This window comes from Oryzias latipes, chromosome 13 (genome assembly GCF_053564925.1).
Source record: "Oryzias latipes strain Hd-rR chromosome 13, Olatipes_Hd-rR_3.1".
Classification (NCBI taxonomy): domain Eukaryota; kingdom Metazoa; phylum Chordata; class Actinopteri; order Beloniformes; family Adrianichthyidae; genus Oryzias; species Oryzias latipes.
This window is the reverse complement of record NC_136249.1, coordinates 30,128,212-30,156,155: the sequence shown is the minus strand read 5'-3', so window position 1 is coordinate 30,156,155 and position 27,944 is coordinate 30,128,212. Positions and strand designations below refer to the sequence as shown.

Below are 27,944 nucleotides of genomic sequence, written 5' to 3'. Positions count from 1 at the left end.
GCCACTGTCTTTCCCTATACTGTAGATATTGCGAAAAAGCTGGGAGCCCAGAACGCTCCCTTGTGGCACACCCATTCTGCACTCTGTAAGCTGTGTGTCATGTATGATAACAATTATTGTTCTGCAGGTGAAGAAAGATGAAACGGCTTAAACTTCTTAAGAAGTAAGAGTGTGTAAACGTGATATAGGATTTTTGTAGATTTTTTTTATTTCTTTTTTAAGATTCGTCATAATTCAGCTCATCTCTGTCAGTGGTTGTTTATGTGGCTGTTTGAGGTCACACACACACAAACAACCAAACTCTTTTATAATCCATGGGAAAAGGAATGCCTTAAACTTCCCGCTTTAGTTTTTTCCTTTGACTTATTTTCCACTTCGTCCTAAGAATAGTCATGGGGGTCACTGTAACCCCTCCCAGCTGTGAAGGCGCTGCACACCGCGACAGGTTACCAGTCTATAACAGGACCAACAATCAGCTTATAAAACAGGATTTTGGGGAATCGACCAGAAAAAGGCCTCACAAGCACAAACGGGATTCATACCAAGAACCTTCTCATTTTGAGGTGATGGTTCTAACCACCTCTGTAGTCCTGTTTGTATTCCCCTTTATCCTTTTCTTAATCTTACGTGCTTTATAATAATGATGCTAAGCTGTTTTCTCATGGTCTCTGTTACCGTGACAATAAAGCTGCTTGTTTTTTTTTCAATTTTAGTTCAGTCGAAGCGAAATGATGCAAAGAAACCATGCTGACAAGATCACGAGACTCCTATTTTATCCCTAAATGTGTCTCTGCATCTGCTGCAGCCTCTCGTCAGGCTCCAGATGTTCTCCTATTTTCCTGGCCTTTGCTTCTTTAAAAAGGTTGACAGATAAAGTGGTGGTGGTAGCTTTTAATTCTCCTGCTGCTGCAGAGGTGAGCGCTGTGTGTAAACAAGAGGCCCCCAGACATTCATCCTCACCGGCAGTGAGGCGGAGCTCCACAGCATCTGCTGCAGGGCTTTGGTGACTTTAGAGAGCACAAACCTTCTCTGTTCCAAGAAGAGAAGATACTTGTTTTAATTACATTAAGTTTGCACAGGTAAGCTACATTTTAAAAGATCCACGACATTAACACCAGACTTCATGACTCCTTGTTAGTGATAATATTGCACCTTAGTTGTGGAATAGAGTTGAAAATAAAGATTGCAAACCAGGTTTGCACAGTTCCATCCAGTTTACATTAAAAATACAGTCAAATGTACATTTCATTACAAAAGATTTGAGCAACATCACAAGAACTGACAGTTTAAAGAAACCACACAAGTGACACCTAGTGGTTGAATATTCCAATTTAGGCAATATTCTTAAGATTTTTTTCTTTAATTTTTTTCCCTCAATGTCAAAAAGAAAATGCTATTTTCACTAATTTATAGTTTTTTACGGCGTCTTAACCTATTTTTGAAAAAGTTTACAACTTTTAACTGTTCATTTTGATTAAAATAAATAAAGGACATTAAAGAGCTTAAAATTGCTATTGCTATTAGAATATTTGAAATATTTTTAGTTGATGCTAATTTGACATTTAAGGTATTCCAAATAAAAAATTTAAAACCAGCGACGTATATAATAATATAATAAAATAAACACATGTTGGTGCTTCAAACTCACGAAAGTGACCCCTAGCGGTTACACGTGGAATTGCAGGCGGACAAGATACAACTCTCATTCATCCAGCTTGATTCCATCATAGTAGTAGGTTTAGGGGTTGTCATGCATCTGCTCCTCTTCCTGCAGGACTTCCCTCAGCTCCTGAACAAGCTCAGACATTGTCTTTTGTTCCCGGGTCCTCCTCTCCAGCAGCTCGTAGCGCAGACTGGAGATGTCCTGTTTAATCTTCTTCAGTTCAGCTGTAGGAAAAGAAGGGAACCACCGTCTTTAAGAAGATGTTTGTGCTTCTGTGTGATCCAGCAATCCAGGCGTGAAAACCAGTGCCTCACCTTCATTCCCTTCACTGTTTTCTTTATCTGTTTGTGCTTTCAATATGAACCTTTTGACCAAGCAGCTCATTATTTTCTGCAATGAAGAGCAAAATAGAGGAAAAAAAGACATTTGTCAGATGATGAGGGGACTAAAGCGTCTTCTAGTGGAATGATGATGGAAGGATGACACTGCAGACTCATTGTTAAATTGAAATTTTAAAAGTGTTTTTTACAGAAATAAGTAATTTGACCAAAAATACATTAGGCATACTTTTTATAAAATATATTAGGTTTATTGTAAATGTTGACACTGAAGCCTGTACACGATGAGATATAACAATAAATTTAAAGAATCACAGATTGTTGTTGTTTTAATAAAGTTTTAAGAGTTTGATCTTCTGTTTTTGTACATAAACATTATAATTTGGCCATTTTCCTGTCTTCAAATAGTCTATTTAGTGGGATTGGGCCCTCCAATGCTGAAGATAGGTGCACTTTATTTCAATTTTTTTGGTTTTATTCCTTCTGAACAACAAGACTTTTAGAGGGGTTTGCTAGATTTCTGTCATGTTTCGTCAAGTTCCTGTCTGACATTTGTGTCCTCGTGTGTTGCTTCCTGTTTTCTTTTGAAAGTTCCTTCCACCTTTCCTGTCCATGTCTGTTTTCCCCACAGCTGTCTACCTAATCATCCCTGATCGGTCCCACCTGTGCTGCCCCTCCTCATATGTATTTATGGTCGGTGTCTCCCTCTGTCCTGTGCCTGATTGTCATGTGTAGTTGCTTACCAAAACCTACGCCTATCTCAGGTTCTCAAGATTAATAGTTTTTCCCAAGAACTCTGAATCTGAGTCCTCGCCATTCTGTGGTCCTTGTCAATTTCTTGTTATGTTGTTATATAGTTTGACATTTTTTATCTTTACCAGTTGTGAGTCACTTTTTTGTATTACTACTGTGTTACATGATCCTAATATTATTGTTGTTGTGGTGATGGTCACAGGTGTTTTGGTTTTAGGGAACGCGCCCTCCTCAGTTACACGATGTCCTCGGTTTAAAGCCACTTCTCAGGCTTATCTTTTTGTTTGTCTTGATTACGGGACCCTACCATCTAACATCCTGGATTTGGGGCCTTAAAGAACACTATTTATATTAAAAAAAAAAAAAAACTATTTATGATAAATGTCCAAAGTTAATGTAGCTGTTGACCAAAATAATGATGATAATTAATATAGAAAAACTCTCAATAATGTTCTGTAACACCAATGTCACAAAACATGAATGTTTTGGCCCCCAAGTTTAACCACCACAGTAAATTACAGAACGTATATGTCACACCCATACAGTATATGGAGTAATTCGCTTTCATGCCCTACTTGTTTATTTTGAGAGAAATTCAAGTAATTTTTCATGATTAAGGTTCCGATCCTCCTGTCTGTTTGTTTTTTGTTTGTTTTTTTCACCTAAAATTAGAAATGTATGTAATTTATTTTTGTAATTTATTTCGTACAATATATTTTAAAATATACATGTAATTTATTGAACATACAAAAATAAATGAATGTACTTGACATACATGTATGTAGATTTTATTTATACACGCTCGCCTGCAGGCCAGAAATCCATTGATGGGCGAAATCAGACAAAAATCACAGAATTTTAACAAAAAATATATTAGTTAATTTATTAACATATAAGCAATTTATCATATATTCAAGATATTGCCGTTGTTTTTGGTATTCGTAGTGTTTTTTATGGGAATACGGTAATTACTGTACTTTTCTTCGTTTGTAAAATATATATTATGTGGGGGGGCCCTGTGTATTTATGACCAGGGCCCCCTTCTGGTTGCAGCCGCTTTTGACATATTTTCATTGATTTTCTAAGAGCATCTTCTCCTTTGGAGGCCTTCCAGCTTTAATATTTTTTTTGTTTATGAAAAAATAAACCTTTCCGATTTCGATTCAGAGAGCTCAGGTGTTCTGCTATAGAATAAGCTTAAAAGGAATTAAAAAAAAACTTTACTTGGTGACGAGTCGAGATAAGAGATGGCTTCAGTTCCATCCCATCAAAGGAGTTTTCCGTGCTTTTCTGTGATTCCCAGAGAAATTCCCTGATTCCCTGAAGCGTGGAAAGGACAGACTTGGGGCTTGGGATGAGGTTGAAAGGCACTGGCAGAACGCTGCCTTGTTTGAAGTAGGAGAACCACAGTTTGGCTCTTGCAAATTTCCACTCCACATCAGAGTCATCCTGCACTGGCAGAGAAGACGGAGGGTTTGGGAGGAGGAGAGCAGTGGATGAGCTGCAGGTGAAGATTCAGAACAATAGTTGAAGACCAGACAGAGAGGGGTGGAGCTTAAGGCGTACCTCGATTTCTTGGAAGGAGCTGTTGAACATGGCGATCAGCATATTGAGGAGAACAATCACCATGATGATGTTGTACACCCCGTACAGAACGTAGCCTATGTTCTCAATGAACTTGTGGTTGATGTTGATGACCACTGATTTGACCTCAGACAGTCCAAAGATGGCCCAAAACAGCGTTTTAAAGCTTTCTTCAACTCTGGAGAACAAAAATGAGGATCGTGAGTACAGAGCACAGGTCTTCGTGACCGCATTTTTACGGCCTACTCACGTTGTAAAGGCACTGTTGTGCTTGGCTCCGAGGTAGTACGAGTACAGGTTGAACATCCCCACCATGAACGCCACAAAGACGGTGATGAAGATCACCATGAACTTGAAGATGTCCTTCACCGTCCGCCCCAACGAGATCTGCAGGGGTCCGAACCTTTCGTTGGCCGGCAGGATGTAGGCGATGCGGGAGAAGCTCAACACCACGGCGATGGCGTAGAGGCCTTCGGAGATGAGCTGCGGGTCTGAGGGCAACCAGTGAACTCTGGCTGAAAGCAGAGACGCAGAAGCTGCTTTTGTTGTCGTTGCATCTTTTTAAAAATATTTGGCACTTCCTATTAATTCTGAGTATCGTGTTAAGGCACAATGAAACCACTCAAACGACAATGCTGTTTTTAACATGTTCTTGTAGCGTTTGTCTGATAATTCGGGAAATATATGTAGAAAGTTGACCTTAAAATTGCATTTCTGTGTATTTCTTGATTCAAATTGTTGTGAATCAGGAGCAGACCACAAAACGCCGGTTGAAAAAGTTCTCCTTTTTGTAGAAAATATGATTGGAGTGGGACCAAAAAAAAAAACCAACATTTTTTGATGAGTGTAACAAATTCTTCACTTACCCAGCTGGAAATATTCTACCTCAGAGGGCAAAGTCAGGTTGGACAGGCTTTTATAGTGCCGGTCAATATAATTTTGGGCAGAATGCGCATGCCAGAAAGCCATAAATCTGGCCATAAACGAGGTCAAAAAAATGGCCAAAGTGCTAAAATCAAGAAGATTCCAGGGCTCTGAGATATATTCTCGAATGTCCTGCAACCAAATGTCTTTACATTCTTCCCAGATTTTCCCTGTTAGGAAAAAAAATCAGGAATAGTCGGATTAGAAAGATTATTTTTTTAAAAAGAGCATATGGTAAACCTAAAATGAGAATTTTGAGGCAGACCTATGATCCAAGAAATCATGAGTATCTCCATCCAGCTGAAGGGGGTGGTCTTCATCCGAAACACTTGGGAGGGGTAATCCCGCGTGGTCATGTTGGGCAGAAGGGAAGTTCCTGCAAAGCGATCCGCTGCATTCAGGACCAGCAGGCTGAGGAACATCCAGAAGGAAGCTGCGTGTGCCACAAACTTCACGAAGGGTCCACACATCAGTTTCCCCACCTGAGGGTGGGGAAAAAGAGAAAGGCTGAGGCTAAAATTTTCATTTAGGTCCATCACAGCAGCTGGAGCACAAGACACTGAAAAGGAGAATTATCTTTGAGGACAATTTAGACCAACTTTGATCCAAAATATTCTATAGCTGCCATAAAGCTCCTTCTTGCATATCCACTGAAAAATATTCTTTAAACTTTTCCTTCAGTTTCTTTATTGCTTTTTAACTCCACAAATCAACAAAAACAAAAAAAATCTCACACAGGTTCTAGTTCATGCGGAAATGAAAGGCAACAAAAAGAAAAACTTGTTTTTCTGCCCCTTTAACAGTTTCTGGTTAAACAAATTTTAGAGTAAAAAAGAAAAATATACATATTCACATTTCTATTAAAAGATAAATGTATGCAATTTAAGTGTAACATTTCAGTTTAAAGTATGCACGTTTTGAACCGACCTTACTTGTCGGCGCTATCCAGTGGATAAACGCCAGAACAGGCAACCCGACGGCCGTGGCGAGAACAAGGAGAACTTTAACCGCCATCGACTGCTGTCGAATCCCAGACAAGTTCTCGTACCAGATGGAGCGCAGCTGCTGTTGGCAGTTGGGATGTGCCACAAACTGATCCTCGGAAAAATAAAAGAAAGAAAACAAGAGAGAGCCACTTTTAGAACCGCCGTGCTTTTCTTACCTTTTTGACTTCGTATTTTATTGCCAGTTTGAGCCTGATGAGGCTCTGTCTGCCCGCGGCTCCTGAGTGAGCAGGCGACCCCCCATTTAGGACGGCCTCCACCTCCTCTGTGCTGCGGCACAAATCCAGGAGTCCCACCACGAAGTCTTTACACTGCATGGACAGTCTCTTGTAGTCATTCTGAAGCACAGAAAGAAGCAAACGTGGTTTAAAGTAGGACTTAACAACATTACCAAAACTTTTCCTTTGGTTCCAAAAAAAAAAAACGGATGCAGCACATCCAACATTTCTGCTTCTGAGAACAGATGGAGGTGATTGAGACAGAAACCTTTCCAGACTTTTATTTTGGTTTCTTTGCTTGAACTGCTACTGAATAAATCAAAACTTTAGGCAGGTGTCAGTTTTGTTTTATGGTCTCATAATTTAAAATCAGGCTTATTTATGACTGAAGCTGAAAAGTGCCCCACAGCATTATACTCCCTCCACCTTGTCACAGCTGGCTTTTTGTTTTGTTTTTATAGCTGAGGGCTTTTTTCTTTTCTTCAGCTAGGAAACTCAGCGTCTATGAGCTCCTCTGTTCCTTCATGATCCATTTCTTTGTTCAAAGGCTCACAGGCTGACTGCTTCTGGTGTAAATCTGTGTGATCAAGCTCAAACACGATGAGCAACCTCTGTCTGAGCTCCAGGTTGATTTATTTCCTTCCTTCCGTGTCATTTCCAGGTCTTTCTGCTCATTCAGGCTTTTTTTTTTTTTTTTACTTGAAAAGCCAGAAATGAGGTCAGGCAGGAGTTGCAAATTTAAATTAATTCTGCGAGTGGCGTTGTCGGGCCTGCGGGCGCTACCTGCCCTCGCTCCTCGACTCCTCAGCGGCTGAGCTGCCACTACTTGCCCCTTACTTTTTGCCTCTGCCACCCTGGTGGGAGCTGCACAGGACAAGCTCATGAATAAACTACTTTTTGCAAAATGTCGGCTTATCTATTAGTTTTATCTCCATAGCAACCAGTCTATTGTTTGGTCGCATGAGGGTGACGAACAGCTTTTTGTAATTTTTAGGAGAATTTGTGAAAGTACATTTTTGGATTTCCTGGGCAACGGGGGTCATTTGTGAACCACGCCCACATTCCTAACATGTTCACCGTGATATACTGTTTTTTCCAGCTTCTGTCGAGGATTCTTGCATTACATTTTTGCAACATTTCAGTAACATGTGAGCAACAGGGAAAGACCACGTTTGCAAGCTTGTTACTCTAATACAAATAAAACACTATTAACTATATTTTTTTTCAAAGTAGTTTCCCAATTAAGCTCAAGGAATTGGGAGGCAATAGCCTGAAATTCCTAGGAGGAGTTTCAATTTGATGAAAAAAGTAAAGGTGACTTTTTTAATCTTCTTTAATAAAATTTAAGATGGCGGCCTCTTCCAAAAGTCAAAAGGAAAAAACTTTGGCTCTTAAATTATTAAATTATGGCCCCAAGAATTTAAACTGTTCTGCCACTTTGATGTTTTCATTTAAAAAAAAAAAAAAGTATATATAAAAAAGGTGTGTGTGTATGTGTGTGTGTATATATATATATATATATATATATATATATATATATATATATATATATATATATATATATATATATATATATATATATATATATATATATATATATATATATATATATATATATATATATATATATAAGAGGCAGCTAAAATCGTTTTCTTTTTTCTGTTCCCTTTCATTTCCTCCTGTGTCTAACTTATGCAAGATCTTTTGTTTTTGCTGATATGTGAAAATACAAAGAAATAGAAGAAAAAATGGTGCAAATTTTGGTGAGCTTTTGAGGTTGTGGCGGGGGTCGAAAGCGCAGTAAGAAAGAAGAATTGCAAAACCGATCTAGACTTTGGAGTCCAGAACCAAGGAAAGAATACATTGAATTGTTTCTTTTCAAAGGCAAAGTTGCGTGTTTTTTGTGGGTTTAGTGATGTGACTTGTGTACCTTGAACTCTTTCTCCGTGTTGGCCAGAACTTCGAGCTCGTTGCTCAGTTCCAGGGCCTCCATCACCGGATCCTGGCTGGAGAGGCAAAGATACGCTGGACTGGCCAGCCCCTTGTAGGCGTGGATGCGGGACTGGGAGTGGCTGAAAGAGTCCCGCTGCTGCTGCTCACTGCAGGGCCCGCACCCACACAAGTAGTCGTGGGGCCGCTGTATGCGGGCCCCCCTCACAAAAAGCATGTGCACTATTTCGTACTCCTGAAAGTGCGAGGCCAGGATGATGGGAGTGATGTCTGCAGAAAAGCGAGTGCCGTTTTCATCATAAGAAAAGAAATCATCGTGTGTTTGAGCGGGACTGTCGGCCAGCCTTCCACCGTCTGCAAAAGACTCATGGGTCAATACGGCCTCCACTATCCGGACGTAACCTTTGCTGATCGCTAGCAGCAAGGCATCCCCTATCCTTTTCATCTCTTTCTGCTTCAGCAGAAGCTTGGCTACTTCCAGATGCTCGTTGGCAACTGCCAGCTGCAGTGCATTCTGGCCCTTGTAGTCTACGCAGTTGATGTGGGGAAGCTCCTCCAGCATCCGCCTCACCTCAGGGATGTTGCCGTACTCTGCGGCTTCCAAAAATATCTCCTCGGTCACAGAGAGGCAGGGGGAGGATGGCTGAGCTCCGAAGAAGTGAACAGCTCCCGGCAGGGCTTGTCTTTTAGGTTTGGCTTCCTTCTTATGCATCGCTGCATTCCTGTAAACACAGACCATCGAGTCAAACCTATGTGAGATTGTTGGATGTTATTTATTAACAGTTTTAAAGACCCACTCCAATAAAAATTGTCTTTTTTAACAACTTCTTGTGGCCTTTTTCTGATGATGGAGGATGTATATCAAAGAAAATTAAGCTTCAATTTGCTTTTCTGAGTATTTGAAACTTATGAACGCCAGATCAAAGATAGGGGGAAAGCGAGATAAGACACAATGTACACGACAACATTTGTGTTGCAAATGCAAAACTATTCTTTGAAAGCCAAAAAAAAAAGTTTTTGAATGAAAATATTTAAAATTTTCCTTTTGCGACTTAGAAAGTTTTGTTTGCAATGTGTTGGCATGAATATCATTTCAGAAAAGTCTCAGGAAAAGGCCAGATCTGCACTGCAGTGACATTTCACAACAAGCCCCTTTCAACTGTACATGTGCTAATAAACTGTAGAAAAAGAAGAAGAAGCCCCTTCTCCAGTGTGAACGTCATACGTGTTGAAAAGTACGCGTCAAATTCCCGGTGTGTAGCTTTTATAGTTCTGTGCGTCTTATAGATGACATAAGTTCACAAATAGACCATTCATTACTGGTGCACCTTACATAGAGCAAAATGTCCAAGAAAACGACTCAGGTTTTTGGATTTTGGCTGAATACTGCACAATCATTATGAAAAGACCACTGGGAACGCTTTTAAAATAGATGAAGTGATGATTGGATTGGGTCTCTGACGGCTTTCTAAGGCCTTGCAGAGGCTTTGAACTGCAGTGACCTGAGGAAGAAATGAACAACAATGCGCAGTTTGCTCTCTAGCACAAGGCTGCATGTGTGACACCACCCACAGAGTCATCATCTGCTCTTTCAGTCCATGGCTCAGCCTCTGCCTGATGTATTTAGCCTTTCAGCCGACTGACGCTGGAGATTGGACACCAAAAAAACCCTCCAGTTTGAGCGTGTAAGACCTTCTAACACGTGAGGGTGAAAACACAGGCTATTGTTTAATCGTGCATTGAGTTTCTGTCAAGTCAGTAAATCTTCTTTATGCTCTGTAATTGTGTTTAGGTAACATGGTTATCTTTGGAGCTAATTGCTTCTGCACAGATGACACACGGTGATGAAAAATTATCACAGCGTCCGTTTTTAGTCATAATTAGGCAAACAAGATTTCACCTCACAAAGCAGCCTGATGGACGCAGGAAATCTCTCATTTACTCCAGAGTTTAGTGGCGTTTCTGCTCAAATTGAATGAAAAAGAAAAATTTATTTTTCTTTACAATAAGTTCTGCATCCCAATCAAAAAACAAATGTTATTAATTAAAAATATAAAAGAATCCGTCAGGTGTTGGGATTTTTTTCCCTCTTTTTTTGACTGCCGACCAGCACCGTAACAGAGAGACTGGATGAGAGTCATCAGTGAAAGCTGCAATATATTTAGAAAAACACTCAAAATGTCCAAAAGAATTCATTCAAACTGATATAATATATTAGTTGTACTATAAAATGAAACAATGATATAAAAAAAACATGCTACAAAGCAGTAAAATAAAAAGCCAAAAGCTGTTCAATGGAGAAGTAAATTTAATAAAAGTGTAAATATTAGAAAGACTGCCAATAAAATAGTATCTTGACAGAAAAATCTGACATGAGAACTTTAGAAAGACAAATGTTCTGAGATTATGATTGCTCCATGGTACAGGAATAGTTTGTAATAGTTCACTTACCTCAGAGAAGAAGATTAGATTTGGCATCAAATCACCAGGAACCAGACTAAGTTCACAAACCCTGTTTGTTTTCCATCAATGCCGCTTGTTTCAGGGCCACCTGTCAGACTGAGGCTCACTCTGGCTCTTCCGTTGATTGCCTTTGCGCGCGGTGGGTGGTTTCTCTAGCCGATTTTAATAATGAAGGTGTGCCCTGGATTGACTCTGTTTAATTTATCCGATTATTTTTTAATAACTGTGGGATATTAAAGCACTTTGTAAACGCAAAATGACGCCCAGTAACAATCCTGTTTACAGAGTGGATGTGTCATCAGTGGAGGATTTGTCTTTCTTAGAACAGGAAAATGATTTGACAGAGCTGTCTGTTAAAGACACACACCGATGAAAATTGTGTTTTTAATGTGTTCTTGTATCAGTTTTCTGATGATTGAGGACATTTATATAAAGACAACTAAGATTAAAATTGCATTTCTGAGAATTTTATGGGTGAAATCATTGTGAATCAGGAGCAGACGAAAAAACCTTGTTTGAAAAAGATCTTATTTGTGAGTAGAAAATACACTGGGTGGGCCACAAGCTCCCTGCTCTGCTCCAGTCTGATGCATCCACGTGGAAACAAACAGATGTGGCTGGATAGCGGCAACATTGCCTGTCATAGCACCCGTAATGTTAGGTCAGAGGGTGAGGGAGAGAACAGAGAACTCTCAGCAACACTGAAGGAAAGAGTGGTGGGTTTGCTGCGCACCAACAGTTCCAGCCACAAATTAGAGGCAAATTTCTAATTAAACAATTATCACTCTGCAAGAACTGTCCTAGAAAATAACGTGTTTTTTTAATTAACGTTTTTTGTGTGCGTGTGGCTAAAATGGCATCGAAAGGTGATTGGAGTGGGACTTTAAGTATAGTTACACTGCTATGCAAGCTTGTAAAATGGAAGTGTTTAGATGCTAAAAGTAAAATGAACCTTAAATTGAAAAAAATTACACTTTCATAAAATGAAATTCACAGTCTAAAAAAAAAGATCATAAATGTGGGATGTTTACATTGTAAGTGCACCACCCCAATCAAAAGTTGTATTTCATTTTACCAGTGATCTCATTATTTCGTGTTTTGCATATTTTTATTTAAATTTCCTTCATTTTTGGCGTTTATTTTGTTTTGATAAGTTTAATGTTTTGCTGGTAGTTGTCCGAAGACAGAAGCTTCCAAGTGTTTTTGAAGGCATCACGGTGGGTCTGCTTGTTTTTTTCGCCCTCTGCTGGACGTGAGCGGAATAACCCGGTTGTCAGGGAGCTGCGTCCTGGTTGCTATGGACAATGGAGCGTAAACACGCTCACCTCAAGCGGAAAGACGAGCACATGAGTTTTGTCCCTGATTATGTTAAAATAACTGCACTTTAAACAAGTTTCTGCCGTCAGAATTACGATATTTACCGTCAACGTTTTTGTTTTGGCCCCGAAAAGGCGCTCAGCTCAGGAGTTGAGGTTTGACTGCCGGGACACGGCTAGCTATGCTGCGCGTCTGCTGTCAACGAGAGGATGCAAGTTCTTCATGAGGACTTTTTCTACCACTCGTATCCTGCCTGCATTTGAGCTTTCCGTTTGTTAAAAACGGAAGAGGAAATATTACTATTAGTGCGGCCACAACAAATTACGTTTTTAATTTTAAACGTGTTTGCGACACTTGTTTCCTTAGCAACCCACTTTTAGGGAGTCGAGGCTGAAAAGGGATGGACGTCTGGAGAATGACAGACAAAGTTTGGCCAAAGAGCAAAAGTTATGCAGGAGCAGAGCTCGGAAATTCTCCCAGGAAACCAACCGACGCTGGAAGTCAGCTTTGTTTTTTTGGTTTTTTTTTTTTGTCTTTTTACTCCAGTCTAGTCGGTTTACGGCAGAGCATCCTCTTTCATTTCTTCAGGAAACAGATCTTGTTTTGCTGCTGCTGCTTAGTAATGGTTCAAATGTATTCTGCCACATCACAGGAAATGATTATGAGATTGGGACTCTGTAGTCCTGGATCTGTCACTTGGCTGAACGATGGCTCAGTTACAAACAGAACAGCCATTTGCAAAAAGTACTACATCTAAAGTATATTGTGTTAAGTACATTCAAGTATAAGTACAGCAAGTCAGCTATAGATTATGTATGTGAAGTGTAGGAAGTATACTAACTGAATACTTCTTAGAACTGATTTGAAACATTTTAAATTTACATAATGTAATATATAAATGGTAAATTTTAGGTATACTGCCAGACTTTTAGTATAAAGTAAGTATACCTGTAGTACATTTAAATAGACTACTTTTTCCGAGGAATACCAGCAGAGAAATTTAAAAAGTGAAAATTGAACCACAATTTCAAAATAAAATACCTGTGCAGAAGGAAGTGATTTTATGTTGTACAAAACTACATAAAAAAACTTAACTGTTCATTTTAAAGCATTTAGCAAAATGTATTCTATGTAAGTAAATTATATTCAAGTATTCTTACTCTTACTAAAAGTCAGGCAGTATACTAGAAGTTTACTTTTAATACATTATTCTTATATAGAAGACTTAAAACGTTCCAATTTAGTCTACAGAAGTATTTAGTAGTACATTTCCAACCTTACATTTTCATGGTCTCTATAGCATACTTGCTATACTAAAGTATACTTAATAAAATAAAGGCAACTATACTACTTTTTGTTAAGGGTAACAAAAAAAAACAATTTTAAATGAAAGTGTATAAATGTAAATATAACAATGAAAAAGAAATTCTTCATATTTTAAAGAAAGGAAAGCAGGTTAACTCAAATTGAAACTACTTTTGGCTCAGCTCATGCTGCCTTTGTTAGATAAATGCCCATTTGGTTATTGACACTGATTAATATTCTGTGTACCAAAGAAGAAGGAAACTGATTATGATTGTTTGCCTCAGGGCTCAGGCTGTGAACGTCTGCCTTATTTATGATGATAGCAACAGGTTTCTGTTTCTTAAACATGCCCGTGCTGAGACGCGATCAGTAAAAATGAACATAAACCCATCTCCGGCTCCGTCTGGTGACTCAGGGCTTTGCACGAGAGGCGGAGGCAGAGGGACATGCAAGAAGAACGACTGAGGGAGGAAATCCTGCAGCAACGCCGACAGCAAGTACAGGATGTGACCGAGCGCTTCCAAAGAGCACATCTTCCTCCGTCTCAGAAGTACAGACAATGTAAGAGGAATGTTGCAACCACTTTGACTCATGAAGAAGAAGCACATCTGAGTATTTTCTGTTTGTTTGTTTTTTACAGCTTTCAGAAGAAACGCCCCAAACATTGAAGATGCACTTAGTCAAATTCAAGGCAGTTCCTACACCCAGCAATCCTCCTTTTTGTCAAGCAGCACAAACATCAACAGGTAAACGAGTCCAAATCCAAAAGAACTTAATCATTCATTTTAAGATTTTTGATTCAGGACTTGTTTTTTTCTTTTGTTTTGGGTCCAAAAGCAATACAAGTCTGGGGCCTTTTTTTCTTACGTTACAATTTTTCTCTTGTAATTTAAAATATAAAATATTTTTTTGTGGCAATTCTTGATATCAATCTTTTTAGTATAATTCCTTTCACAGTTATATTTTTGATTATATTACATTCTAACTCCACACTGAACCTGCAACTTTCCGAAAACCTCAATTCCGAGTGGTAAATGTAGTTTTTTTGTTGTTGTGGTTTTTAAATAAAAATAAAAATTGAGATCAAACTGTTTTTATTTTTTATAGCAAAGGGTCAAACATTAGAGACCAAATAAAAATGATGGTTGTCTAAAAAAAAGCAAAGTCAAAAGGATTTTCTTCTCGGGGTTATCTTTATTGTGTCACAACTCTTGCTGTGCTTGTTTTAAACTAAAAATGCCAAAGCGTAAAACTTTTTGAAACCTACATGTTAAATTGAGAATGAAAAGTATATAAATGGGAGGGTCAGTGTGATCTCTGAACTCAGCGGTGAGTTTGCCAATCACAATCTGTTTACAGTTTGATTTGAATCCTGTTTGATTTGTCCCACCAAAGCTGCACGCCGTCTCCGAGGCCTCTCATAGGAGGAGCATCCAGTCGGCCCTCTCCGTCTGCGGTGGACTCCTACACTGAGCTGCTGCAGGAGCAGTGCAGAAGGGTGAAGAACCAAGATGCAAGCAGCCCAGAGGCAGTGCTGACGGGGGTGGAGCAGGTATTTCAACCCCTTTAAAAATGAACCCCTTTGTCGTTTTATTCTTCACAAGCGCAGACCCAGGGGAACACGGGAACTCCTTAGCCCTTGTGCTATCCTAGGCCCTTTAACAATGGGAGTTGGGTCATCTAGACCCACTAGACCAGGGGTATCAAACTCATTTTGGTTCGGGGGCCACATTCAACCCGTCTGATCTCAAGTGGGCCGGACCAGTAACGTAAAAGCAAAATAACAGCTATGTTTTAGTTTTTTTACTCAGTTGGAAAAAATGCCTCAACCAACATAGTAGCCTAATCACTTGCGGCCAATGGCTCTTAAATAAAATTAATTTCACTTAAAAAAAAGTTGGTCCATTCAATTTTATACAGACTGAAAATTTGACATCTGACACTGAAGCAATCCGATGATAAACTTTCAGCATTGTGAATTAAAAAGCTCTGTCCATTTTCCTGGATAGCTCTTCGCTCCACTTCACTTTTTGACAACATTTTGGTCATTAGGGTGTCACTACTGATCATCCTTATAGCAAAGATAACAGTGGTGAGGCTCATAGGGAACCAAAGTGCACCTTACCCAGACGCAGAGCTGTTAGGTTTCGCTTTTGGCACATGCAGAGATGTGCTGTTTCACCTGTTATATTTTTCCTTTGCTCCCCCTAGTGGTAGAATTGCGCATTTCGCTTATTTCTTTGAAAAATCATAACTCGCCATAGGAATGGACTAGACACTTGCTCTCTTTTTTAAACATCCTTTTGATTTTTACTATTCATGTGTGGGCCGGACTTAACCACCTGGCAGGCCGGATACGGCCCGTGGGCCGTATGTTTGACACCCCTGCACTAGACAGTGCGCTGAACCTATTTTCTTCAATGATTTGTGATCTTCACTGGTGTCCATGCATTACATGAAATCTTTCCACCTTTATCCACCTTTGTCATGGTAGGGAGAACACGTCAATGTAAGGGTGGGGTCATCTGAGATAGCACAAGGGTTAAAGATTTATCTTTGACGTATCTGTCCTGGTTATTTGTTCGAAGCCATGCTCCAACGCAGTATTTCTAACCTTTCTTGAGCCAATTTTTCCATTGAAAGAAAATCATAAAACACCACCAGCGGAAAATGTAAAAAAAAAAGGATGCCTAGTCCAATAATGTACAGTCAAAAATCAAAATAAACACAAATAAAATAGTATTTCCTGATCTTTCACATTTCTACATACTCAATCCTGTTTGGATGAACACACAGATGATATCCTGGCAATGGTGAACATTTTTAGATCAATGAACTAAAACTGAATCATTTCCCACAGCAAACCTGACCATCTCTCATGGATCAGTACTGTACCACGGCACACTGGTTGAAAAACACAGCTCCAATGAACCAATCAGCTCTTGTGATTGCTGATTTGAACAACTCCTTATTTAATTTTACAGTCCAAGATTAAAAAATAAATCTGTGAAAGACACAGGAGATTCCTGACAGCAAAAATGCCGTTTCTCAGTCAGGTGTGTTAGGCCAGTCATGTCCTTCCTGTTGACTGAGAGTATAGATGGACACTGGGTGAGGAACCACAACCGTTTGATTGTTGGAAGATTGAAAGGTTTAGAGTCCTGGGGTTGGTATTATCCATTTTGATGTCTCTGAACCCAAACCTTTCCAGAACCTGAAGTCTGGGAGAGACAAACTGGTCTGACAGCTGTTGGAGCATGCCCAGTGAGGCCTGGGGTTGAAAAAAAGAAAAGACATTTGAGCCTTGTTTTGATCTAAGTGTAATGAATGTTTCAAGAACAGAGTTTAATTATGAAAAAGTGAGAATATAAAAATTTACCATACGGTTATTGTCACTCCTTTTTAAAAGACCCACGCTGGTGAAAATGGTGTTTTTAACATGTACTTGAGGCATTTTCCTGATGATAGAGGTAATATCTAAAGAAAATTACGCTTAAAATGGCATTTCTGAGTATTTCTTTGTCCAAATCATGAATCGGAAGCAGATGAAAAAATGCAGAGAGCTTGTTTGTGACGCTGAGTGGGCCACAAACTCCCTGCTCTGAGGTCACAGCAACATGGATGGGAAAGGGGGTGGGGTTGCTCCATCCGAACAGTCCAATTTCTAATGAACTCCTGTAGAAACCGTGTTCTAGAAAACAACAGGTTTTTTTGGGGGGGTTAAAAACGACTAAATTGTGGCTAAAAACGACATCACTGGCAACACTTTTAAAACAGATCAATAGATGATCGGAGTGGAACTTTAAAGCCATGCGATGGTTACTCTACCACCGGCCAAACCTCCTCTCATAGGACACTCTTTCATCCATAGATGAGCATTGTTCTATAAATCTGGTTCCTGTCATTTCAGATCAGCCGCCTGTCCGACAGCATCTCCAGCAAGGACAGCCTGGAGGATGAAGATGGGCATCACCCCTCGTTTTTCCTTCACCTTGAGAAGACCCAAGCACAGCAGAACGGGCAGAGCGCTCTCAGGTCCTCAGATCAAACTTCCTGCTCTGTGATGAGGCTCATAAATGAACACATAGCCCAATCGGACGAAGCCGAACAGGGAAAACTCCAGAAGTGGCCTTACAATGACTTCCGTGTTTCTGAAGCTTCAGCTTTAGTTGAGACGGCACCAAAGTTCCAGTCTTCTCTGAATGACTTCAACTCATTAAGCCTTTATGAAAAAGCCAACGGTAGAGTGGAGACGTTTGAGCTAAAATCCTTTCCAGGAGGTTCCATTGGCCTAACCGTTACAGACGCAGATGCTTCAGGCGAAGCAGCTTCACCGTTCTCTTATGACAGTAAAGAAGCTTTATTAGATTTTAGTCAACAGAGCCTCAACGCCAAGCAGTCCAAATCTGCCACAGGCATTCTCCACTTTTCCGAAGTTGGCAACAAAGACTTTTATTTTGAAGCTCCACCAAAGTCGGAGTATTTCTTGAAAGGAACTGGTGATGATTCGCCACATGACAAAACCCAGGATGCAACCGGAAAAGGAAAAACAGAATTGTACGGCTCCATAAACAATCTTGATAAAGTTTCAAACTTGAAAAGTGAAACTCAAAAGTCCCCAAATGGACGGTCATCGCTGCACAAAAGCTTGTCTAACATCCAGTGCGACGCACAGAAATGGTCAGACTGTCCTGACCCAGAATCAGAGGCTCGGTCAGCGTGTGAGCTCGCCTTCATCAAAGGAATCCTGAAGAAACCGTTGAAACATGAATCGGGGGGCCCCCCACGCCCATCTGCCCGGGGGCAATTGATTTTTGCAAAGCATTTGGCCGAGGCAATAAGAGACAGTGTGGAGTTGGCGAGAGCAAAAGCCAAGAACATGGAGGTCAGCAGCGCTGTAAGAAAGAAGCTGCGCTGGTTTGATGAAGTCCACCTGGAGAAAGAGGCGGAAGGGAAGTTCATGAAGAAGCAGCTGAAAGTAAAAACCCACAGTCCGGCCGCTCCGCAGGACCACCAGCTGACACCCGGATCAAACCGGATCCCCGGACCCTCCACGAGTTATCACTTTACAAAAGAGGCATGGACAGATGTTGGGGTTCAAGTCAACTTGCCCCAAGAAAGAGCAGACGAGGTCAAGGTGCAACGCAGCAACGGGTGGACCAGTGGGCCCAAAGTCCCTCTGAGAGGAGGCTCGACTAGAATCGGAGCGGCTCCTGTTTCCTCGAAAACCAGAAAGGGCACCGTCATGCGACCCCAGTATGCCGCAGAGGTGCGCCACATTGCTAAAACCCAAGGGAAGTTCATGGTTCCTCGCCCACCTCCTCGGAACAACCGGCTCGAAAAAAAATCCCCATCTGGCCCCTTGGACTGCGTTTGCCGCAACCAGGAGGTTGTGGCTGCAGAGCGGGACAGGAAGCACTCAGAGGGACCGTTCCTCATGTACACAGCAGTACCGCCACCCTACGCACAGCCCTTCTCCTCAGAGGGCTACACGGAGTCTGCAGGTCCTCCACAGACTCGCAGCAGCAGAAGAGGTGCGGCGGGCAATGAAAAGCGCCTCTGTTTAGACAGCACGCCCACAGACGAAGAGATCTCCCAGCTCTGGCACGGGGTTCGCTGCGCCATAAACACAAAGGACGGTAATGTGCTTTTTGTCTGACGGCTTCATGTTTCTTCACACTGTTTGCTGGTTGTTTTTTTAACTGCAAGACATTTTTTCAAAATTGAAAGCTTTAATTCATTTTTTTCCAATAGATCATTATGACTAGTAATCTTGTTTTTCCTTTCATTTGGTGTTGTGGAGCTTAGTGTTCCAGTCTATTTTTTCTGTATTTGGTTGCTGACATGATTTACTTCAAAAACTTGTTTTTAGTCCTGGAAAGTGGTCCACCTGTCAGGAGCCCCAGTTCTGAACAGACCCCGCCTCTTCAAACCTCACAGGTAAATGAGCATTGAAGACGTACAAGTATTATTATGAATAAATAAAGACGTTTCACCTCTTCTTCAAGAAACTTTTAGATAGAAAGTTAAAAAAGAAGCTAACTTCATCAATTTATCTTATATTTTCACAGATGTTTCACTAAATGTCATCACCAATCATGAAAGATAAACCAAGTCCAGTAAACTTATGTTTTTTAACAAGTATAATCAAATCTACCATAAAGTCCCACTCCAATCATCTTTTTAAGTATTTTTAAAGTGTTTCCTGTGGTCTTTTATTATGATTATGCCCTTTTTAACCAAAAATCATGTTGTTTCTGTAGAGAGGCAGTAGGTAAGTAGAAATTCACCACTGAGTTATGGGTGGGATCCTTGGAACAGAGCAACCCCGCCCCCCTTCCAGCAATTTGAGGCTCATTTTTCTTAATATATAATCAGAAAAAAAGAACATGTTAAAAAGACCCCAAAAAACTCTTTTCATCCAAGCGGGTTTTTAATAAATGAGAATCTACACAGATTTTTGGTAAAAATGTTTTACGGTTATTTTTTTAATAATCATTAGACGATATTTGGATACTGATCCACATTTTTGTTAATTCATTTACACCAGGGGTTTTCACATTTTTTTTTACAAAAAAGGCTTCTTTTTTTTTTTTAGCTTTTTTAATACCATTCATTTTTTTCATATTTCCCTGAAAAAAAAATGCTTATTTCCACTTGTCCTGGAAGTGGTCAACTTTTCTTTTCTATTTACATTTGACATTTCAGAAACGAGCCAGAAAGTGTCACAAGGGTCACACAACGGTGTTACCGCAGGTTTGGAACGGCTTAATGAAGCCGACCACAATCCAGAAATAGTACAAACCGTTTTTAGGAAATCCTGGGGGCTGAATGTATTTGATCTCATGAAAGGAGCCTACAGGCTGGTGGAAATTTGAACGCAGGCCGCATTTGGCCCCGAAGCTGGACTTTGGACATGCTTAAAATACACTATCCCTCCTGCCTCGGCGAAATAGTTCAGAAATGCATTTTATCAAAAGCCATTCTTGATGTTTCTTTCACTTTTTTATGCAGTCCAGGAAGGAGACAGTGGTGCTGATTGGTCCACCTTCAGGTACTAAAAAAGAATCTGTCTGAGTTTAGGGTTGTTTTTTTTCTGTTTAGACATTTGTTATAATTCAATCTAAAATCAATTAAAATGCCTTTCTACTTTTGCATATGTTTTTTGCTTGTTGGTCACAAGTCCTGTAGGGGTACTTTGTAAAACAATTAAAAAAAAACAAGGATAATTAAGATTGTACTAAATGAAGCAAAAGCCCCACTGCACACTCGTTCTAATGTCAGTTCTGTATTTGAAGGTACCACCCGGTTACACCTGGCTGACATACATCCAGGATGTCCCCTGGAGCAGAATCCTTCTTCTGTTGCCATGGACACCGCCCAAACACACAGCTCTGGATCAGCGCGGCGGAACAGCCGGCAGCAGGAGCTCACTTCCATTTCTTCTGAGGAGAGAAGAATCCTGCTCTCTCTGGACAGGCTCAACCGGCAGCTGCACTGTGGGACATTTCTGTTTGTCACAATCACACCCCCATCCACTGTTCTGATGTCTCTCTGAAATGTGTGACGATGATGTCACCAGGGGGTTGTGGGTACTTCATGTAAAAGCAAAGCGCCACTGTCTGCTTGTGTTTTTTAGGTTTGCGGAACCATCCTGGGGGGGCAGATGCTGGAACAGGAGGTCTTGCACTTGTTGACACCCCCTTGGTAAGAGATTTTCTGCTCTTCTAAACACAAAAGTTGAAGATCCACTCCAATGAAAATTGGTTTTTGTTGTTTGTGGCATTTTTTTCATGATAAGGAACATATACAAAGACGCTCAAAATGTACATCTGCGTTTTCCTTGTCTGAGTAGGCGTCTAGCTTAAAACTGCACAGCTGGATAGCGCCATTATTGCTCGCCGTTTTTGTTGCACGGGTAATGTTGGGTTGGGGTTGTGAGGGGCTAGCTGTAGAGCATGTAAACAAATGGTCCCAAAATATTAATCAACAACAAAAAAAAAGGATTTACAAAGAAGATTTAAAATACTAGAAGAACCAGAGTTGTTTCAGAAAACATGGATCCATGTGTGGTATTTGATCGCCAAAGCAAGGAACCTCTCAAGTAGTTCAAAGTAGATGACGCTTCGGACATAACAGCAGATTTATCAGTTTGGGACAAAAATAAAAAACATTGAGCAAAATTGCATAATCGTGAAATGAAAACCACTGTGAAATCAATTTGAAACAGATAAAAAGATGACCAGAATGGGTTTTTAACTTTTACGGAAGGTTTTTCCCTTTTTCTGAATATTTTTTTCTTTTTTTCCAGACAAAAGAAGGGAAATTCACCCACGGCTACAGGCACTGTGCGACCCCCGCTAACCGCCTTCCATCTCAGAGGAAAACGTGAAGCTGGTCGGCTTTATCTAAAAGACAGAGATGCTGAACTTATAGCAGCTGAATTAAAACCAAAGCTTGTTTGTTCTTAAACACACCACATCAACTTTTACCAAAACTCTCCTATTTGTTGTTTAAGCTTGTTTGTGACTCCATCGGCTCAAAGTCGAATAAAGCTGTCGTCTTTCTTAAAGCCCAGGACGATTATTCCTCCAAGATCTACAAACACAGCAAGCAGAACCCTGTCAGCTTCCAGAGGCCTCTGTTTAGTTTGGATGTGCCATGAACTCACTCACGTTTTCACTTCCATTTACCCAGAGCCTTAAAAGGCATCAAAAGACAGCAGGCCGCATCAAACCCAGTGTACTTTGAAAGCAAAAAGGCTTCCATACCTGCCTCACCAAACAAAGGTTCATCAAGGGGGGAAAGCTGGAGGGATTATTGATGTGGGTTCAGTTGCCCCTCCTTGTGCGGCGTGTCTGGTTTTGCCCCCCCCCCCACCTCCATGAATCTGCCGGGACTTGCTCCAGGAGGAAGAAGAGCTCATTTAGCCCATGACGAAATCATGTTCGGTTGAGTGCTTCGAGCAGGAGCTATAAACAGTGAAGTGACCACCAGGTCTCACTGCCTAACAGCCATCGCACGATCGAACCAACACCGAGAACGGCCAGGAAGAGAAGATGTCGCATCAGCAGCAAAAAGTGGAGAAAGGATGGATAGAAGCTAGGTTTCCTGCTGGGAACCACCAACACTCAACTCACTGAGCTATTCTTTCCCACACATGTAGAAACAAACAGGTGGAAATGCTAATTAGGTGAAGAAATGTAAAGGTGCACAAACATGAACAACTCCTACACCAAAGGTAGAAAACTCATGCACATTTGCCCTCAAACCATTAATAGTTTTGTACACTCTGATGCACATAATTACATTTAATTCTTTAAACTGCTCAATAGCCAGAAACCCAACAAGAAGAGGCAAGAGTGTTGGAAGTGGATTTCCCAGAGGTGCAAGTTTAAGCTTGTGCTGCTGTCCCTGCTGAAGTTAAATCTCAGCATTCATTCTTTCTAACACCATTCATATCAGCTGTATTATATCTTTCATAAAAGGGTCATTTGATCAAGTGTTTTATGAGTCTAATAAATTGTTTTTCGTTGAATACTCATCTAAAATAACGGGGATTTTTTAAGAGTCAGTTAGAAAAAAGTGGAGAAAAATATAGAAAAATAACAAATCTTAATGAATTATTAGGCATTTAATTTCAAACACCCTCTAAAAAAACGATTTTTTTGTATTTTTAAATACTTATGGAAGAGTTAAGATAAAATAAAAACTTTTTTAAAAGTTTTCGTAGTTGCTGTGAGTAACCACTAGGTGGCGCTTGGGTCTGCCTGTTCCCTCAGCCACTCTTTTTGGTGACCTAATCTCAAACTATCAGATCAAGTGTTAAATAAAGAGCTGGTTTGCTTCTCTTAGGAAAACAAAACTGTTCGGTTTGATGAGTTTATAAAAAAAACACAACAAAAACAAAAAAAACAAAGTGTCCCATAACATCTTTAAGGGGAATGAAGTCATATGGATAAGGAGTGGCTGCTAGGTGGGTGGTCTGCCTGGTGCTGCAAGACACTGAGGTCCATCACTTGCTGTGTCTGAGTCAGTGACAGAGAACGAAGTAAAAAAAGGAAAAAGGCCACTTTCCCTCGTTTAATGGAAATTTCGAGACAGGCAGCACGTGCTCTCAGAATGTTTTATGTCTTATTTGAAATCTGGAAAGTGGTGACATTTACAAGGAAAGCCTTTACTGGAAACACAAACTCACAGTGGTGATCAAATGAAGGACTTTTTTATTGCATTATCAATTTATAAAAACCTAAAAACATTTCAAAGTCCAGATTTGAAAAAAAAAAAAAAAGCCATTTAGGTTTTGAATTGGATGCTGGTTTTTGCATAATTAATAAAACAAATTTGTGTCTAAACTAACAAACGTGATCATCTACCCACCAAAACAATGGCCGCTCTTTAATCTGCAGCTTTCTTTAGGTATGTATTAGGGCTTCATAATCATTTATTCACTCATTGTATGGGACAGAGATGCTTCTGTATCTAGAGAAGGAGGTTCTTGACAAAATGATTTCTCAATGGAAGAGGGGCCTCATTAGCATAACAATTGTGGGAACTTGCATGGCTCTACTTTACATACAGTGTAAAAAGAAAAAAGAAAGAAGAGATTGTTCCATTTCCCTCAGCGATTGAAAGAAAATTGTTCTTTTCAAGATTCTTGGGAAAAATCGTGGCACCTTTTATGTTCGCAGCTATTTTCTAAAGTGGACTTTCTGCAGGCCTTTTCTGGATCAAATCTGTCTGTGTGTGAAGCACAGAGATGAGTTTAATTCAACAGATTTATCAGGATTTTAATGTCGCATTTGGGGGTTTTCTTCTTGTCAATAGGTCTGTTTAGTTGTACAGAGCAACCTCTGGTCAATATAGGCGTCTCATTTCAGGCTTCATTTTTGTCTATTAGAAATTTGTGTTTGACATCATAGATGGTCACTTCACTGTTTGTGTATGTTTATCGCTAATTATACAAAAAAAAAAATGTTCCTTAATGAAATAAAAAACAGACCATTTCAAAACACTCCCCTGTAAAACAAACTTATCATAAATGGAAAACAAAGTAGCATACGTCAACAAACAAGGGATCCTGGAAAACCTCTTAATTCAATGTTTAAAGTTCCTTTTTGTTTTTTTTTAGAGGGGAGTCGATAGAAAATGATCTGCCTCTGAAACCAGCTTCTACTGGTCATTTTAGGAACTGCAACATTTAATATTTTCAGGAATTCTTACATTTGGTAACTGGATATTTTAATTAAAAGCAAAAAAAAAAAAAAAAAAAGAAATCAAAGAACAAAGGGACCCTGGGAATCTACCTGTAGGGTGTAAATTTGTGGTTTTTCAAATTGGAGAGTCATTGGAAAATCCCCTACCTCTGAAACCAGCCTCTAGTGGTCATTTTAGGAACTGCAGTATTTAGTTCTTTAGGGTTTGTCTCACATTTGGTAACTGGACGCTTAAATTCAAAGCAAAAAACATTTTTTTAAACTGATCCTGGGAAGCACATCTGTAAATTTAGGGTCTAAATTTGTAGTTTCGTAGGAGGGGAGTCAATAGAAAACGACCTCCCTCTGATACCAGCCTCTAGTGGTCATTTTTGAAACTACAACATTTTCTTTTATTGTTATTTTAATATTTTCTTAAAGATCGAGGTAAATAGAAATAAAAGCTATATTTTATAATTTTGTTGTATACTTCATAATTGCTATTTTGTCGCAGTCTTAAGTTTAATGCTTTTTTGCAGGATAAATGGGTCTCAGGATAACTGCCTGTACCTTTAACTCATCCCAGTTGGAGTGTGGCCCCGCCCCCTTTGCGCAGACGTCCCATGAGCCATAAAGTTTTATGTCCTGCTCAAAGTTTAGGCTAACAGGAGGAAACTTTTTTTCGGGGCAGTGAGCGGCACAGATTTGCGCTGAGTCTGCCTTGGAAAATTCCTGGGGAGGAAAAAGTTTTGAAACTTTTCCGAAATTGGGAATGCCGGGACTTCTTTTTACTGCCTGAACTTTGGTGGTGTTACCTTTTTTTTTTTTTTTTTCACCAACTTTTGCGGCACTTTTTTTCTGAAGGGGGGGGGAGTAAAAGCTGGGTCCGGACGACAATACAGATTCCAGAGTGGAGCAGATATGCGCTTTGTTTTATGTACAAGTATGTCAGCTGGGAAAAGCCAAGGAAAGCGGCCTTTCTCTGCTGATTTTGACAGCTAACATCGTTCGAAAACAGCCTCGCGGCGGTCCGCTCGAAAAAGTAGACCGACGTTAAAAAGTCATGACTTTGCAAAACTTTTACTAAGTTTCGTTAGAAGTTAAAGATTTGACAAAAAAAAAAAAAAAGTTCGGGGACGGCTCGAACCGCCTTTGAAAAGTTTCGTAACTCAACGTTTTCGGGCCGCAAAGAGTTCGCAGAGCGCTTGTGGAACAATGGATCCGAGCCAGCACAACCCTCCTGTCGGACACCAGATCGTTCACGTTCGGGGCGACTCGGAAACGGACCTGGAGGCGCTTTTCAACGCCGTGATGAACCCCAAGGGCGCCGTCGTGCCCCAGTCCGTGCCCATGAGGATGAGGAAGCTGCCGGACTCCTTCTTCAAGCCCCCGGAGCCCAAGTCCCATTCCAGACAAGTAAGACCCCCCCCCTCCAATCCCGCGGGGGCCCCGGCCTAAACACGGCCACCTCTGCTCAAAACAACCGCTCCATCTAGTTTTTTTGTTAAAATCACGATTTTAGTCCGTTTTTTTAAATGTATTGTAAGCGCAAATTATAATTTTAATTAAAAGAAAATCATCAAAACATTAAAAAAAAGTTTAAACGTTTTGCAAGAAATGTGGATACATTTATTTGAACATAAAACTTTATTGCGAAACTTTGTTAATTCATTTATAAACAGTCATTTAAAGGTTAGTTAGATATACTTTTTATTTTATTTTAATACAGCTTCAATATAGAAATCATATGATGATTGGATTTACCCCATCAACCCCTCCCTCCCAATTTCCCCTTTCGACTGCTTACCGAAGTTTTGTAACTAGTGCGCATGCGCCGTGCAGGCCCTCTGGTGCCTTGGATTATCTCTGTGGGCCCTGACACAAGTTGGATGCACATCCAGATGACTCAACAGTGTTCAAGTCTGACTTAATGATCATTTTTTTTTCATTTTTTAGAGATTTTTCATTATGCTGCTGTTTTATAATACAGTCCAAAATGAATCACTGTGATACTCCTCATTGGGACAAACAAGATAAATAATGTCTTTGTCTTTGTCGCTAATAAACTAGATATAATGCAGAAGTACTGCAAATTTTTTTTTTGGGGGGGGGGGTCCTAGACAAACAAAAAACAAAAAAAAACTAAATAAAACCCCCACCTGCCAACTTTACTATTTGTTGTTTATCCCCCCCATATATGTTTACATTTCAAATAAAAAAGCTTGTCTTTATGCATTTATTTTTGAAAGCACGCATAAACTGTAATAAAAACTAGAAGAACTTCAGAAGAAGACTAAACAATTCCAAACCCAGCCCACAAAACATACAGTTTATAGATATTAGGAAACGAGACAAAACATGTATGTAGTCACAGATGATCATTCAATGAAAAATACAGTTTATAGGGGACTAAAGCAAGCAGGTCCTCTAAAGGTACATGAAAATATGTGACATTTAGTTATCAATGTATTGAAACAATGTAAAAAAATAAATAAAACATCTTCTTTGTAACTCAGGCTAGCACTGATGCTGGGAGTGGCGGCGTGCTCACCCCCCACCACGTACGCGCACACTCGTCTCCAGCTTCCCTGCAGCTGGGCGCCGTTTCGGGTGGCTCCCTGTCTGGGATGGCCTCAGCAGGCGCCTCCCCCCAACATCTCCGGCAGTCGTCCTACGAGATTCCCGACGACGTGCCCCTGCCGCCAGGCTGGGAGATGGCCAAGACCAGCTCCGGCCAGAGATACTTTCTCAAGTAAGTGTGCAATCTAACAGCGTGTGCATAAAAGTGAACGGGGCTGGAATCGAAAACGGGTGGACAGCAGACGGTAACATCTGGACACCAAAATGGGTCTCGTTTCTTCGTCGAGAGGAGTACGAACTCAAAGCCTGGAGGCATTTAAAAACTGTCAAGGTTCCATAACCTTTCTTCCAAAACATAATTTGCAGAATGCACCTGTTAATGGGACTCTAATGTTCCACCGATTAGGTTAACGCCCATAAAAAAACGGACCAAAGCGAGTCCAACAGATGTGGAACAGGTGTTGTTTTCGTCCAACCTGCAGAACATCTGTTGCACAGACTGTACATGCGAGGCACTGAATGCCCCATCGAGTGTGGCTTTCAAAATATCCCCGTGTGATGAGTTGCACCCAAACATTCAAAGAGTTCTCCCAGCAGATCTTTGATTTCTGCGCCAGGGTCCACGTGCAGCAAAGACCTCCAGAAATCCT

The 27,944-nt window shown here is 40.3% G+C and overlaps 3 protein-coding genes across 7 annotated transcripts in view; 2 read left to right on the top strand and 1 right to left on the bottom strand.

The window, feature by feature from the left end:
* Window positions 1-1,025: 1,025 nt before the first annotated feature.
* On the bottom strand, window positions 1,026-11,019 carry trpc6b (transient receptor potential cation channel, subfamily C, member 6b). 4 transcript variants are annotated; one of them, XR_013647122.1, is made up of 11 exons: window positions 10,886-11,019; window positions 8,415-9,156; window positions 6,425-6,604; window positions 6,190-6,360; window positions 5,528-5,744; window positions 5,205-5,432; window positions 4,589-4,853; window positions 4,321-4,516; window positions 3,979-4,208; window positions 1,978-2,053; window positions 1,026-1,887 (listed from the first exon to the last, which is right to left on the bottom strand). XR_013647122.1 is itself a non-coding variant. In XM_078929557.1 (11 exons), the coding sequence occupies exons 2-11, from the start codon at window positions 9,144-9,146 to the stop codon at window positions 1,739-1,741; spliced, it is 2,439 nt and encodes an 812-aa protein (XP_078785683.1). In that variant the 5' UTR covers window positions 9,147-9,156; window positions 10,886-11,019; the 3' UTR covers window positions 1,026-1,738. The 4 variants fall into 4 exon arrangements, 3 of the variants coding, with proteins under 3 accessions (XP_078785683.1, XP_023817144.1, XP_078785684.1); XM_078929557.1 differs by having other exon boundaries at window positions 3,979-4,203; XM_023961376.2 differs by having other exon boundaries at window positions 3,979-4,203; window positions 6,190-6,354.
* A 1,108-nt stretch (window positions 11,020-12,127) lies between these two features.
* cep126 (centrosomal protein 126) lies at window positions 12,128-22,091 on the top strand. The gene is made up of 11 exons (XM_004075514.5): window positions 12,128-12,458; window positions 12,595-12,714; window positions 13,935-14,080; window positions 14,160-14,265; window positions 14,915-15,071; window positions 17,430-19,158; window positions 19,392-19,459; window positions 20,534-20,573; window positions 20,818-21,018; window positions 21,159-21,226; window positions 21,831-22,091. The coding sequence occupies exons 1-11, from the start codon at window positions 12,424-12,426 to the stop codon at window positions 21,909-21,911; spliced, it is 2,751 nt and encodes a 916-aa protein (XP_004075562.1). The 5' UTR covers window positions 12,128-12,423; the 3' UTR covers window positions 21,912-22,091.
* Window positions 22,092-25,309: 3,218 nt separating this feature from the next.
* yap1 (Yes1 associated transcriptional regulator) overlaps window positions 25,310-27,944 on the top strand; it is a 30,723-nt gene continuing 28,088 nt past the window's right edge. The window contains exons 1-2 of one of the 2 annotated variants that reach the window (XM_023961380.2): window positions 25,310-26,130; window positions 27,231-27,466. In XM_023961380.2, the coding sequence (XP_023817148.1) occupies window positions 25,930-26,130; window positions 27,231-27,466 (437 nt within the window). In that variant the 5' untranslated portion in view covers window positions 25,310-25,929. The remainder of the gene's footprint in view (window positions 26,131-27,230; window positions 27,467-27,944) is intronic. The other variant, XM_023961381.2, reaches the window with a different exon arrangement.

Excerpts from the sequence above, each read along its gene's own strand:
- trpc6b (XM_078929557.1), bottom strand. The coding sequence starts at position 9,146 with ATGCATAAGAAGGAAGCCAAACCTAAAAGACAAGCCCTGCCGGGAGCT. Across the intron at positions 5,433-5,527 it reads CATGATTTCTTGGATCATAG|GGAAAATCTGGGAAGAATGT; the intron begins GTCTGCCTCAAA and ends TTTTCCTAACAG. Across the intron at positions 1,888-1,977 it reads AAACAGTGAAGGGAATGAAG|CTGAACTGAAGAAGATTAAA; the intron begins GTGAGGCACTGG and ends CTTTTCCTACAG.
- cep126 (XM_004075514.5), top strand. The coding sequence starts at position 12,424 with ATGCAAGTTCTTCATGAGGACTTTTTCTACCACTC. Across the intron at positions 15,072-17,429 it reads TGCTGACGGGGGTGGAGCAG|ATCAGCCGCCTGTCCGACAG; the intron begins GTATTTCAACCC and ends CTGTCATTTCAG. Across the intron at positions 19,460-20,533 it reads CGCCTCTTCAAACCTCACAG|TCCAGGAAGGAGACAGTGGT; the intron begins GTAAATGAGCAT and ends TTTTTTATGCAG.